The following is a 13,473-nucleotide window of genomic DNA, read 5'->3' as shown; positions in this document are numbered from 1 at the left end:
GCGCTGATTGTTTTTATAGATAGATAGATAGATGATAGATAGATAGATAGATATAGATAGATGATAGATAAAGTGCTATATAAATAGACAGATAGATAATTAATTGGATCATACACAAGCAGATTTAACCTGATATATATATATGTGTGTATGTGTGTGTGTGTGTGTGTGTGTGTTTGTGTGAACTAATTCTTCTCTGCAGCAATAAATGAATAAAATAATCTAGCAGCACCATTATCTATTACTGTCTCAGTCTATAGCTCCATTTAATATCACAGAATTCTGTCTCAGGGTTGCTCTGTACCACTTTAGTACAAGAGAGACCCATTTTCAATAACGACTAATATTCCTGCTGGTGCTGAAGGCAACTTTTTATTTGCAGAGCAGAATATCCAATGCACCGTGTCTGCATGGATCAGTTCCCTCTCATATAAACATGTTGGATTGTCTATTGTGGCCAAAGCCAATGATTTAGCTCCCTGTGCCATCCCCATCCAATCTATAGAAGCTATGCAGGGAGACCAATAAGAACCACCCAGACCTGATATTGTGGGGTGGGCGAGGGGCACCGCCTTAAGGCAGAGGAGATTGAGAGACCAAAATAGAATTATCTGGAACTTTGCCAAACACAATTATTTCCAAGCTCAGCTAGCACTAATAAACTCGCAATTCTGCCTGAAAAGGCGATCAATATCTCGCTGGGCAAACGGCGATTTTTTTTTCTTTTTTTCCCAGAGAAATGTATTTTGGAATTGCAGAGATCTGATTATTGATATTGCATTACCCACTTGTGGAAACAGAATAAAGTCAAAAGGTAGGATATTTCGTTTTCTTTTCGTTTAGCGTTTGTAAGAAAAATCAGAATGGATACGAATAAATGTCCGATATCGTAGTTTAAATCATCCCGAGGGTGGCAGAATGCGCGGGAAATATTTCGATAGAATCTCCCGCAACAATCGTAACAATGATTATTATAGTTATACATATACAATGCAAGAATTTAAACGCTTTTCGTTTTTATATTCGTTTGAGGGGTAAAATGTAAAAAAAGGTTAAACCGTAAAACGTCAAAATAACGGGGTTTTCCCATGAATTTTACTTTTGTAAATCAGTCTAAGGAGCGTACTTTATTTTATTTCGCTTAAATAGATGTGACAAACGATTCATAAATCCCTATAGATTGTGACTTACTTTGTGACATTTTTTTCTCTTTTGTATCTGAATGTATACTTTTAATCATTTTCACATTTCGAACAGTTTTACTCGTATTTCTAATGTGCAAACGATTAAAATAATGGGACAACATAGTGAGAGACAGAAATTATTTTTCTCACATTTTCAGTCACCTCTCCTATAAAAATATATGATTTATTCTCTTTGTTTTATTTATTCTCTTTACTAACTATGAAAACGAATATGTTGGTCTCCTTTCGTTACTCAACAGGACTTTGTTAAAAGACACATAAACGTTAAAATATGAATTTGTGTTTCAAGAGAAAAAAAAGTCTTAAAATGAGATATTAGCGGAAGAAGACTTGTTTTAAAAAAATCTGTTCAGCACAGTAAAATAAATATTTAATAATTATATATATATAGTTCATATCTTGCTGTCCCTGAGGAAAATCACACATCCTTGGATAAAATAGATTTTCTTTATTCAGACCTGCAATGCTATATTACTTCATATATGTATATATATATATATATATATATATATATATATATATATATATATATATATATATATATATATATATATATATATATATATATATATATATATATATATACATATATATATATATATATATACATATATATATATATATATATATATATATATATATATATATATACATATTCACATCATAATAAATAAAATAAATATATATATACTACATCGAGCATACACGACCCCCCTATACAATTACAAGCAGTAGAAGAACATTCGTTGTTGTGCCAGAAGCAAATATTTTTTGTTGCCTCCATATCAGCAGTTAAACATTATGTTGCTGCCATTGATCGGGGGAGTAATGTGAGCTGCCTCATTGTGCCCAGTGTTTGCATAATATTTATTCCTTAAGAATGGACATCACCTCCCCAGCCCACACTCAGCCCACTCATTATAACCCATTCCCACTCATGGCCAGGTCCATCCATTGCTTGGGGGGCACATACAGAGAGCTTCTGCTTCCAAGGTTGTGCACACAGAAGGCTTGGCACCCGAGAGCCTCTTTATTGGTAAGATTATATATTTTATTATTGCCTTCACATTCTAAGGGTTAGCACTTGCTATAGAAATAGGAAGGGAAAGGGAAATAGGAAGGGAAAGAACTCTTTAGGGCAAAATTGCCACAATGCACAAAAGAATGAGCTGAACAGTGACAATTAAATATTGTGGAGAAGAAACTAAAAGAATGTAATTCTATGATAAGAACCTTACAGAATATCTATATGATGGATAAAGAATCTGGGAGGTTGTTCGTAATATAATGAATGACTTGTGATAGAAATGATTTATATCAGTTTCACTTTCTGCCACTAGGTGGCGCGTTGGCTGGGAGAAAGTTTGATAAGAAAACCAACAGGCAAAACAAAATAAACTAGCAATGTATTTAGCGATTCAGTTCTAAAGCGCAAGGAAAGGAATACACAACAGTGAAAAATTTGTTTTTTTTCAGAAATAATGTAAAATGCATGAGATTCATTCATTTCAATCATGGAAACTTTAATGAAGGAATTATAGTTTTGCGCTCTTGGAGTGCAGAATTCATCCCAATCCACCAACCACAGACGATTTCGATCTGTTGGGAATAAATTCGGAGACATTACCCTGAGCTAACTAAGCTCTTTGGGCAGTTTAGTCTTTCACTTTATGAAAACTATATATTCATATATACCCCGAACTTGTGGCTTCCCTCCATTGTAACTATGCTAGATAGATAGATAGATAGATAGATAGATAGATAGATAGATAGATAGATAGATAGATAGATAGATAGATAGATGATAGATAGATAGATAGATGATAGATAGATATAATTAGATAGATAGAGAGAGAGAGAGAGGGAGAGAGAGAGAGAGAGAGAGAGATAGATGATAGATAGATAGATCCATAGATAGATAGATAGATCGATCGATAGATAGATAGATGATAGATAGATAGATGATTCATTTATTAAATGCCGCTATACTGTATATGTGATTTAGATAAGCGTCTGTATGAGGCTTCCAGTCCTGGGGACTGATATTTGTGTGTGTACTGTAGGATATAACTGTGTATGTGCATTTGTAGTTCTTTAAAGTAGGTGACTGTGTGTATTTGGTGGGGGGATTAAAGGGTTTGTATTTGGGAGGGGGTCGGAAACACTTGCCTGCACCGTGATCATTGGGTTTGTGTGTACTGGGGCAGGGAATGTGTTTGTGATAAGGGGAATATGAATGTGTGCGTATTGGGAGATATGTGTCTGTATTTGAATATGTGGGGAGTGTATCAGGGAGTGCTTATTGGTGTGTGTATGAGGTGTGGGCAGTTAAATGTGATATTATGTGCATATAGTATGTATGATTTTGCTAAACTTGTGCTCAGGCACATAGAGGTTATATATTGCCCTAATACATTACTGGTCTGTAGTGTGTTTGTGTGATACATTGTGCAAAGTATGTGATAAACTATGTACATGCAGTGTGTGCCCATTTGTATATAAGATACAGTACACACAGAACAGTGAGAATATTGTGTATATATGATCTATAATTTACAATACTTTGTCCAACTAGCAAGGCTTTGTGTATGCCATACATTGTATACATTGGCCCTGCTGTGCATTGAACAGGCTGGGTGTATATGATATATCTATATGATAAAGTATATATAAATATATCCCCACGCTGCCTTGGTCAGTCGGGTATTTGCGCTTTGTTTGCGCATCTAAGCATATGTAATATACATTATATATAGTACATTGCGCCACTGTAGCCTAGCCGGGCAGTTTGCCTATGATACGGTATATACAGTCAGTGTTCCCTCTAACGTCTGCAGATTTGTTTTATGAGCAGATTAGCACTTGGTCAGTCGGGGCAGGCTATGCAGCGCAGTAAGTACATTGCCCCGGTATGATGGGGTAGGCATATGCAGTGTAGTGTCTTTACGTGAATTGTCTGATTATTGTCGGGGTATAAGATAAGTACTGTATATACACAGCAATGTGTCCCGTCTGTGTGCACATGTGAGACAGTATATACAGTAGATTGTATGGCTGTTGGTAATAAATACATTATGCAGAGAATATTGCGCCTGTATAGGCTGACTGAATAGTGTGCAAGCAGCCAGGCTGGGTGTATATAATACAGTATACACAGTACACAAGGCAGTGTTGTGTTTGTATACAATAATATAGTATTCACAGTCCAATGTCCAACTGTAGATTGGCCAGGCAGTGCTGTCTGTGTATATGGGTTTGGGATATCTATATACAGCACAGTACTCTCTTCTTTTGTAGAAGGGGATAGTGAGACTCAGTACATACTGTACAGCATACAGTGCGTTACCCTACTGGTGTGTGTGGGGTTTGAGTTGCAGTGTCCCAATAAAGATTGACTGGATCATGTACTGCTCCTTTATACTTTAATCAGGTAGTGTGTGTGACTTATAGTATAGACAGCACATTGTCTCATTAGCCAGGCTGGGGCTGTGAGATACGGTATATACAGTACATTGCCCAAGACTGTGTCTGTGTGTGTGTGTGTGTGTGTAGGAGTGAGATACTGTATATGCGGTACATTGCCCCCAGACTGTTTATGTAGGGGTGTGAGAAATTATATATTGCCAGCTGTACCAGGCAATGTGTGGGTGTGAGATACAGTATATACGGTACTTTGCCCCCAGACAGTGTATCCAGGAGTATAATAAATAGTATATTGCCCAACTGTATGGGGCACTGTGTGTGGGTGTGAGATACAGTATATACGGTACTTTGCCCCCAGACAGTGTATCCAGGAGTATAATACATAGTATATTGCCAAGCTGTACCGGGCAGTGTGTGTGGGTGTGAGATACAGTATATACGGTACTTTGCCCCCAGACAGTGTGTATCCAGGAGTATAATACATAGTATATTGCCAAGCTGTACCGGGCAGTGTGTGTGGGTGTGAGATACAGTATATACGGTACTTTGCCCCCAGACAGTGTGTATCCAGGAGTATAATACATAGTATATTGCCAAGCTGTACCGGGCAGTGTGTGTGGGTGTGAGATACAGTATATACGGTACTTTGCCCCCAGACAGTGTGTATCCAGGAGTATAATACATAGTATATTGCCAAGCTGTACCGGACAGCGTGTGTAGGCGTGAGATACGGTATATACGGTACTTTGCCCCCAGACAGTGTATGCAGGAGTATAATACATAGTATATTGCCAAGCTGTACCGGGCAGTGTGTGTGGGTGTGAGATACAGTATATACGGTACTTTGCCCCCAGACAGTGTATCCAGGAGTATAATAAATAGTATATTGCCCAACTGTATGGGGCACTGTGTGTGGGTGTGAGATACAGTATATACGGTACTTTGCCCCCAGACAGTGTATCCAGGAGTATAATACATAGTATATTGCCAAGCTGTACCGGGCAGTGTGTGTGGGTGTGAGATACAGTATATACGGTACTTTGCCCCCAGACAGTGTGTATCCAGGAGTATAATACATAGTATATTGCCAAGCTGTACCGGGCAGTGTGTGTGGGTGTGAGATACAGTATATACGGTACTTTGCCCCCAGACAGTGTGTATCCAGGAGTATAATACATAGTATATTGCCAAGCTGTACCGGACAGCGTGTGTAGGCGTGAGATACGGTATATACGGTACTTTGCCCCCAGACAGTGTATGCAGGAGTATAATACATAGTATATTGCCCAACTGTATGGGGCACTCTGTGTGGGTGTGAGATACAGTATATACGGTACTTTGCCCCCATACTGTGTATGCAGGAGTATGATAAATATAGTATATTGTGTAGGTGTGACATACAGTATATACAGTGCACCCCCCCTGTGATACAGTAAGGATCGCAGCCGGCGGGCAGGCAGAGCAGAAAGCCCCTTAGTGTTTGCGGATCCGGCGGCTGGAAACGTTCCGCTGCTGGCTGAGGGCCCCAGACACTTTCCCAGCCGGGGCAGAACTCATTCCGGGAGTGGGAGCCTGTGACTGCTTGTTCCGCCTGCGGTCAGTGAGTGGGTTCCACCATGCTCCGATGTGCCGGAAGGCTTCCTATATATGGCGGGGAGGTGGGGAGCCGCAGCCGGATCTTTGCCTTATTAGGCGCTACCAGCCGCCACCGGAATCGCTTGTACAGTCGGATCCCTGCTTGTGCCTCTGGCTCTCCCGATCGCAGCTACTGCCGCAGGCGCAGGGCAAGGCGCAACCAGGGGATGCCCCATTGGGCACGATTTCAGCGCAGGGCAGAAAGGGCCCTACAGGGGCATCTAGGGTCTGGTACACATGGGCATCTAGGGGCTGGTACATATGGGCAAGGGGCTGGTACATATGGGCATCTAGGGGCTGGTTCACATGGGCAAGGGGCTGGTACACATGGGCAAGGGGCTGGTACACATGGGCAAGGGGCTGGTACATATGGGCATCTAGGGGCTGGTACATATGGGCATCTAGGGGCTGGTTCACATGGGCAAGGGGCTGGTACACATGGGCAAGGGGCTGGTACACATGGGCAAGGGGCTGGTACATATGGGCAAGGGGCTGGTACACATGGGCAAGGGGCTGGTACACATGGGCAAGGGGCTGGTACACATGGGCAAGGGGCTGGTACAAATGGGCAAGGGGTTGGTACACATGGGCAAGGGGCTGGTACACATGGGCAAGGGGCTGGTACACATGGGCAAGGGGCTGGTACACATGGGCAAGGGGCTGGTACAAATGGGCAAGGGGCTGGTACACATGGGCAAGGGGCAGGTACAAATGGGCAAGGGGCTGGTACACATGGGCAAGGGGCTGGTACACATGGGCAAGGGGCTGGTACACATGGGCAAGGGGCTGGTACACATGGGCAAGGGGCTGGTACAAACGACATATTAGGTGTATATTCGTATACACTGGGGACGTCTAGCCTGCACCCCTCCCCGACTCTGCAACTCTCACAGACCCAGGCTGTCAGAGTCGGGGGGCAATGGGAGTTACTGGCTCTGAATAAGATCTTTCCCAATAGCTAGAGCCCCACTCCCCAACTTTACTGCATGGTAAATACCCCCCTCCCCCATGATCCCTTGGGGTTAGGGAATGTTCAGCATCTAGAGACCTGAGGCACCGGTAACGCACAGTTCTGGTAAATAAACTTGGCATTTACAGGGCGCTGGGAATAGTGGGGAGCAGACTGGATATTCATTCCCTCCATATAAACAGCAGCCAATCCCTTCCCGTACATACACAGGGTGCTGACACCCAGTACTAACAGCAGCACCCAAGGTCTGTCTCTGACCCGCAGACTTAGCGCAGCCACACGTGTAGACGCTACGACGGAACTGATGCTTCTCCCATTCATTTACTCAGAGCGCTGGGAGGCTCCGCCCACCTCCCCATTCATAGCCCGGCAAGCCTCTCGCTAATTCTAGTGACGACACGGAGAGGGCGGGGTGCCCCAGCCCTGTTCCTCAGTCCTTATATGGGCAGTGACGTCACGCACATTCAAAGCCACCGAATAAATAGTTTTGTGCGGCACTTTCCTTGGACTGCAAGTGATTAACTGCTCTGCCAGGGACACTACAACTGCACTGGCACTCTCACTGCTGGAAGCAATGCCAACATGTGCCTGCTAAGCCTACCCTTGGGATGCAGCTAGAGACGCGCCTCAGAGCTGCCAGGGACATCTAAAGAGCTGTTTGTTCCCCCACTATAACAATAATAATAATAATTCAGATTTGCTTGAATTGACCCTGGGGGCACTCGGTGAGACCATGGCTGCCAAAGCGGTAGATAAACTCCCAGTGACTTTTGGTAGTTTTGTGCATCAGTTCCCAGAAGGCATCTACCCCGGGGAGGATTCCACCCTGCCTGCCTCTGTGACCATCTTCCCTAATGTGGACCTGGGGGGACCCTTTGATCAGATGAACAGTGTGACAGGAGGTAAGGGGCATGGGGGTGTCTGTTCATGGGGGGGGGGGGAGTGAGGGTATCACTGTGGGGCATCGGGTTATCTGGCAGCTGCGGCGCAACAGGTGTCAGTGCCTCTGATTTACTGTACGATCTTATATAGGGGGAAGAACTGGGCTAATGCGGGGGGGCCCACCGGCAGGAGATACAGGGCACAGGGATGTTAGTGCAGGGGGACCGGCAGGTCATGTGTCAGAGACAAGGCATAGAAGGTATTAGGGTCACTGTTGGAATATTTGGGACGGGGTACAAGGGAGGGCTGGGAGGCAGGGGATGCCTGAGAAAACTGGCACAGGGATTAGAGAAAGAGGATTCATGGTGTCTAGCTTGAACTGTGATTGGGGTATATGGGAAATGGGTAGGGGGTATATGGGATATAGGTAGGGGGTATATGGGATATTGGGTATATGGGATATGGGTAGGGGGTATATGGGATATAGGTAGGGGGTATATGGGATATAGGTAGGGGGTATATGGGATATGGGTAGGGGGTATATGGGTATATCCATTAGTCCTAGGGACAGTGGGGTAATGAAGCTCTTGCTATATCTGGGAGAGGGGGGAATAATAGGGGTCTGGTTGCACAGGATTAGGGGGACAGGCAGGGATACAGATTTGGGCAGCACTAGGGCTTGGGGATAGAGACTGGGGGCCTCCGGCAGCGCTAAGGAGAAATGGTGAATGGTTGGAAGTGGGAGAGAGGAGCAGGTTGTCTGACTGAGTTACATGGGAGTCCTTATCTGATGGGGCAGTAACAATACGTACAGGGGCACCGGTATTCATGGGAGATGCTATTTTACAGTGCAGGGGATACAGGCTCTGTCATTCTAAGGGTGCAGGGGATACAGGCTCTGTCATTCTAAGGGTGCAGGGGATACAGGCTCTGTCATTCTAAGGGTGCAGGGGATACAGGCTCTGTCATTCTAAGGGTGCAGGGGATACAGGCTCTGTCATTCTAAGGGTGCAGGGGATACAGCCTCTGTCATTCTAAGGGTGCAGGGGATACAGCCTCTGTCTTCTAAGGGTGCAGGGGGTGCAGGCTCTGTCATTCTAAAGTTGCAGGGGATACAGGCTCTGTCATTCTAAGGGTACAGGGGATACAGGCTCTCTCATTCTAAGGGTACAGGGGGTGCAGGCTCTCTCATTCTAAGGGTACAGGGGGTGCAGGCTCTCTCATTCTAAGGGTACAGGGGGTGCAGGCTCTCTCATTCTAAGGGTACAGGGGGTGCAGGCTCTCTCATTCTAAGGGTGCAGGGGGTGCAGGCTCTCTCATTCTAAGGGTGCAGGGGGTGCAGGCTCTCTCATTCTAAGGGTGCAGGGGATACAGGCTCTGTCATTCTAAGGGTGCAGGGGGTGCAGGCTCTGGCATCCTAAAGGCGCAGCGGATACAGGATCTGCCAGGCTGTGGGGGTTATGGCTATAGGTATTGGAGTCCAAAGGGAACAGGGTCACCCTAAGCAAAAACAGTTACCGTTTGTGCCAGCGCTAATTCATATTATAAAAGGAGTAATTTAAAGGGTCTGCATTTCCAGTTATGCCCATTTCGCCCTGACTGTGGGGTTAAGCCCCAAATACCCCGCAGTTTTATCCCAGCACTGACTTACCGACATGTTGATAGGGACACTACAAATGATAGTTCAGATCTATTTATGAGCAATGGTCTTTTCTTCCCGTTACTGCACTACAATTCCCAGCACTCCCTGCTGCCAGTGGGATAAAATGTCTGTAGACCAACAGCAGCCGAGCTGTGGGAATCCAGACATTTATGAACCTCCCCGGTACCCCCAGTGCCACCTGTTCCCACACAATATACTAATATACTAACCGAGGCCTTTCCTTTCCCCCGCAGATGGAATGATCAGTGTGGATATGAATAATGAGAAGCGATCGCTGGATTTCTCCTACTCGTCCAACTACCCCTCTGCCCCCCGCAGCCAGCCCTTAGCCTATATGGGCAAGTTCTCCTTTGACCCCCAGTACCCCGGGGCCGGCTGGAATACAGAGGGAATCTTCAATATAGTGAGTGCTGCTAGCATCCTGGGGGTGCCCCCCTCCTCATCTTCCTCCACCACCTCCTCTAACGCCTCATCGGGGTCCCCCAACCTGAGTTGCAGCATGGCTCACCCCCAGAGTGACATGGACCATATCTACTCACCTCCCCCCTACTCCAGCTGCAATGAGATCTACCAGGACCCCTCGGCTTTCATTGGCACCTCCACAGGGGCACCCTACCCGCCCCCTTCCTACCCTTCTCCTAAGGGGGCGTCGGATGGGAGCGTCTTCCCCATGATCCCGGACTACTCGGCTCTCTTCCCTCCCCAATGCCAAAGAGACTTGCACTCCATGCCCGATAGGAAACCCTTTCCGTGCCCCCTGGACTCAATCCGGGTCCCCCCACCTCTCACCCCCCTCTCCACCATCCGCAATTTCACATTGGGGGGCTCCAGCAATGAGGGGTCCAGGCTGCCCAGCGCTTACAGCCCCCATAACTTACCACTTCGACCCATCCTCAGACCCAGAAAATACCCCAACCGCCCCAGTAAGACCCCTGTCCACGAAAGACCTTATCCCTGCCCGGCAGAGGGCTGCGACAGACGCTTCTCGCGTTCTGACGAACTGACCAGACATATCCGAATTCACACTGGCCACAAACCCTTCCAGTGTCGCATCTGTATGAGAAACTTCAGCCGCAGCGACCACTTGACTACTCACATCCGGACGCACACCGGGGAGAAACCTTTCGCCTGCGACTACTGCGGGAGAAAGTTCGCCCGGAGCGATGAGCGCAAAAGGCACACAAAAATCCATCTGCGGCAGAAGGAGAGGAAAAACTCGGCAACAGCGGCACCTAGCGGCAGTGCGACCCAAGAGCGACCGCTGAGCCTGAGTCCCGCAGGGACCGGTAACAGTATGTGCTCCACTGGGTCAAGCAGCGGCCAATTGGGACTGTGCCCTAGCCGGACAGGGTGACACACGGACAGTGTAACCCCCACACAGGGATCAAGGGGTCCGTCACTCCCACAAGGATTCCCCAAGAAATCGCACAGCCAGACTTAGTGGCAGTTATCTTTATCCAGGCAATCACCTAGGATACAAACTGGAAACAACCTCCAGCATTAACACCTTTTGATGGGGGGGGTCTATGGTGGGCAAGTTACTGTCAAACGCTAAATAAATGCTTGGTGTTTAGTTCTGGCAGCAAAGTCGAGGTGTGTAAGTCAGAAGGGAGTTAGTGACAAGTCAGTGTAATGTCACCAATAGGAGCTTATATATATGCCAGGGAATGCTTGGGCACAAGTGCTGGGCATCTGTACCATTCATGCAGGGGCTGAGTTGTGGGTTATTAAGGATAAATTCTCTTAGCCCTGCAGAGTTTGCTTAACTACAGCTCCCATCATTTATCTATTGGGAAAAGCAGAGAAAAAGCTGAGCCCCTGTGCAGCCTCTGCAGTAGCAGCTACAGTCCAGCTAATGGCTGCACAAAGGACACATGGGAAACATTTAATTACAAATTTGCAGCAGGGCAGTAATCCAGCAACTAGCTGCAAATAACCCAGGGTTACAATAATGGGTTGCTATTGGTTACTACCTTGGTGCAATTTTGCAGCTGGTCTAGTAACTGAAGGCCAAAAATAATTTCCAGTGAGACATTGTGGTACTGTCCCTTTCCCTTTCTCTCCAAAGCCCCTATGAAAGGAGAATAGCTACATTATTTTATTGGTTCTCCTACTGCAAAAAGACAGTCACATGATAAATCTCTGCCGAAACAGTGCAAAGTCTTGGCAGGAATTTCTCATAGTCAATCCAATCACATTATATTGCACCATTTAATATAAGCAAGCCATTAAAGTGACAGTGGCTGAATTTTGGGAGCAAACACAGTATATTAGAGTGTCGCTGTCTCATCCTTCAGCAGAAAAGGGGGTGTCTGATAGTCCTGGGTGGCCTAATAGACCTGGGCGGGTTGAGCTCCACAGAGTCAAGTGCTGAATAATCAGGTTTGCCTTTTATTTCTTACTAACCGTGTGTCATTTTCATGCGTGATTCTTACTTTTTTGTAACTTTTTGGGGGCTAAATTCAGGGAAAAATGGAGATATGGTAACTTTGAAAGGTGTTTTCTATCCTTTCCCATCCTTGGGGTGAAGCACCTGTAGTAGCCATAGTTTTGTGCACTTTATAACTTCATGACTGCTCCGGAGAGGCGGCATGATATGAAGGGAGGATGTCTGGAATTTCTAAAGCCTACCCTAGATTTAATATTTTCATTTTTTTCCTAATTAATAACATTATTTTTTTTTTGGTGTAACCAATACAGTGTGACTAACAGGAGTGCATTCTAAAGGTACTGTTACGTTTGGCACTGCTGAGTTGTGTAGAACCCTTACATCTCTTTAGGGGACTATTTTATTTCTTTTCAGTGTAAGCCCTGCTGCTGTTGATGAACTACAGATCCCAGAATCCTTAGCTGGGCCTTGTAGTTCAACAACGTGGCAGCAGACATCCACCGACTGTCAATAATGTTGATCTGCACTGTTTTACAGAGTTCCAGACCTTTTTGGTTGGAGTGAAACAGGACTCTGTATGTAATATAGAAGCGCCAGAGAGCCTAATTTATTTAAGGATGTATATAGTTTGTGTACGACGTTAGATTGCATGCCTCTCTGCTACTCAGTGTTCATGGTGCCTTGTGTGATGTGGACAATTCTCGCCCTGTCTGCATGTATATATAGGTTGCCTTATCCACGACACAGCGGTGGCCCGGGGGCCACCGTTTAACATAGCTGTACATTACTGCCAATTAATATTTGGAATTTTTTCTAGAATTTCTATTTTTGTACCCAAACGCACTGTTTTGTGACCCAAAAGTGTTAACTTTGTAGTTGAGTTTACAAAAAAATACAAAATACGGGATAAAAAAATAAGGAAAAAAAAAAGAATATGGCATTGACGGGGCTGCTTCTGTACTCGGAAATAAAGTGTTAAAGAGTTTACTTTATTAATAACCAGCCACTAACTGGAATGGAATCATGAAATGTACTTAGATACAAAGACTGTAAATAAATACTTTTCAACTATATCTATCTTGTTGTCTTGATTATATTAGAGGGAAGCAGACCCAGTGGCTGCTGTGGGGCAGAATTCTCATTAGCTAGAATACAGCACACGGAGGTAAAATCCATTGATCTCCGGCTCTTGCTGACCCCAAAGTCCCAGCATACACAGGCAGCCATTGTGGGGTTGTGGTCAGTGTGTAGTACCACGGGTTAGTAAATTGTGAAACTGAAACATAACAGGTCAACCATGATTTTA

General features: G+C 45.2%; 1 protein-coding gene across 3 annotated transcripts; it reads left to right on the top strand.

Annotated features, from left to right (window-relative positions):
* The first annotated feature begins 577 nt into the window (after positions 1–577).
* Positions 578–13,240, top strand: egr2 (early growth response 2 (Krox-20 homolog)). Of its 3 annotated transcripts, none has more exons than XM_031904741.1 (2): positions 578–814; positions 10,012–13,240. In XM_031904741.1, exon 2 carries the CDS (start codon positions 10,017–10,019, stop codon positions 11,130–11,132), a length of 1,116 nt encoding a protein of 371 aa, XP_031760601.1. In that variant the 5' UTR covers positions 578–814; positions 10,012–10,016; the 3' UTR covers positions 11,133–13,240. The 3 variants fall into 3 exon arrangements, with proteins under 3 accessions (XP_031760601.1, XP_031760602.1, NP_001093725.1); XM_031904742.1 differs by lacking the exon at positions 578–814 and adding an exon at positions 1,935–2,241; NM_001100255.1 differs by lacking the exon at positions 578–814 and adding an exon at positions 7,756–8,135.
* Positions 13,241–13,473: the final 233 nt, after the last annotated feature.

This window comes from Xenopus tropicalis, chromosome 7 (assembly GCF_000004195.4).
Source record: "Xenopus tropicalis strain Nigerian chromosome 7, UCB_Xtro_10.0, whole genome shotgun sequence".
Taxonomy (NCBI): domain Eukaryota; kingdom Metazoa; phylum Chordata; class Amphibia; order Anura; family Pipidae; genus Xenopus; species Xenopus tropicalis.
The sequence above is the reverse complement of the archived record's forward strand: the minus strand, read 5'-3'. Positions and strand labels throughout refer to the sequence as shown.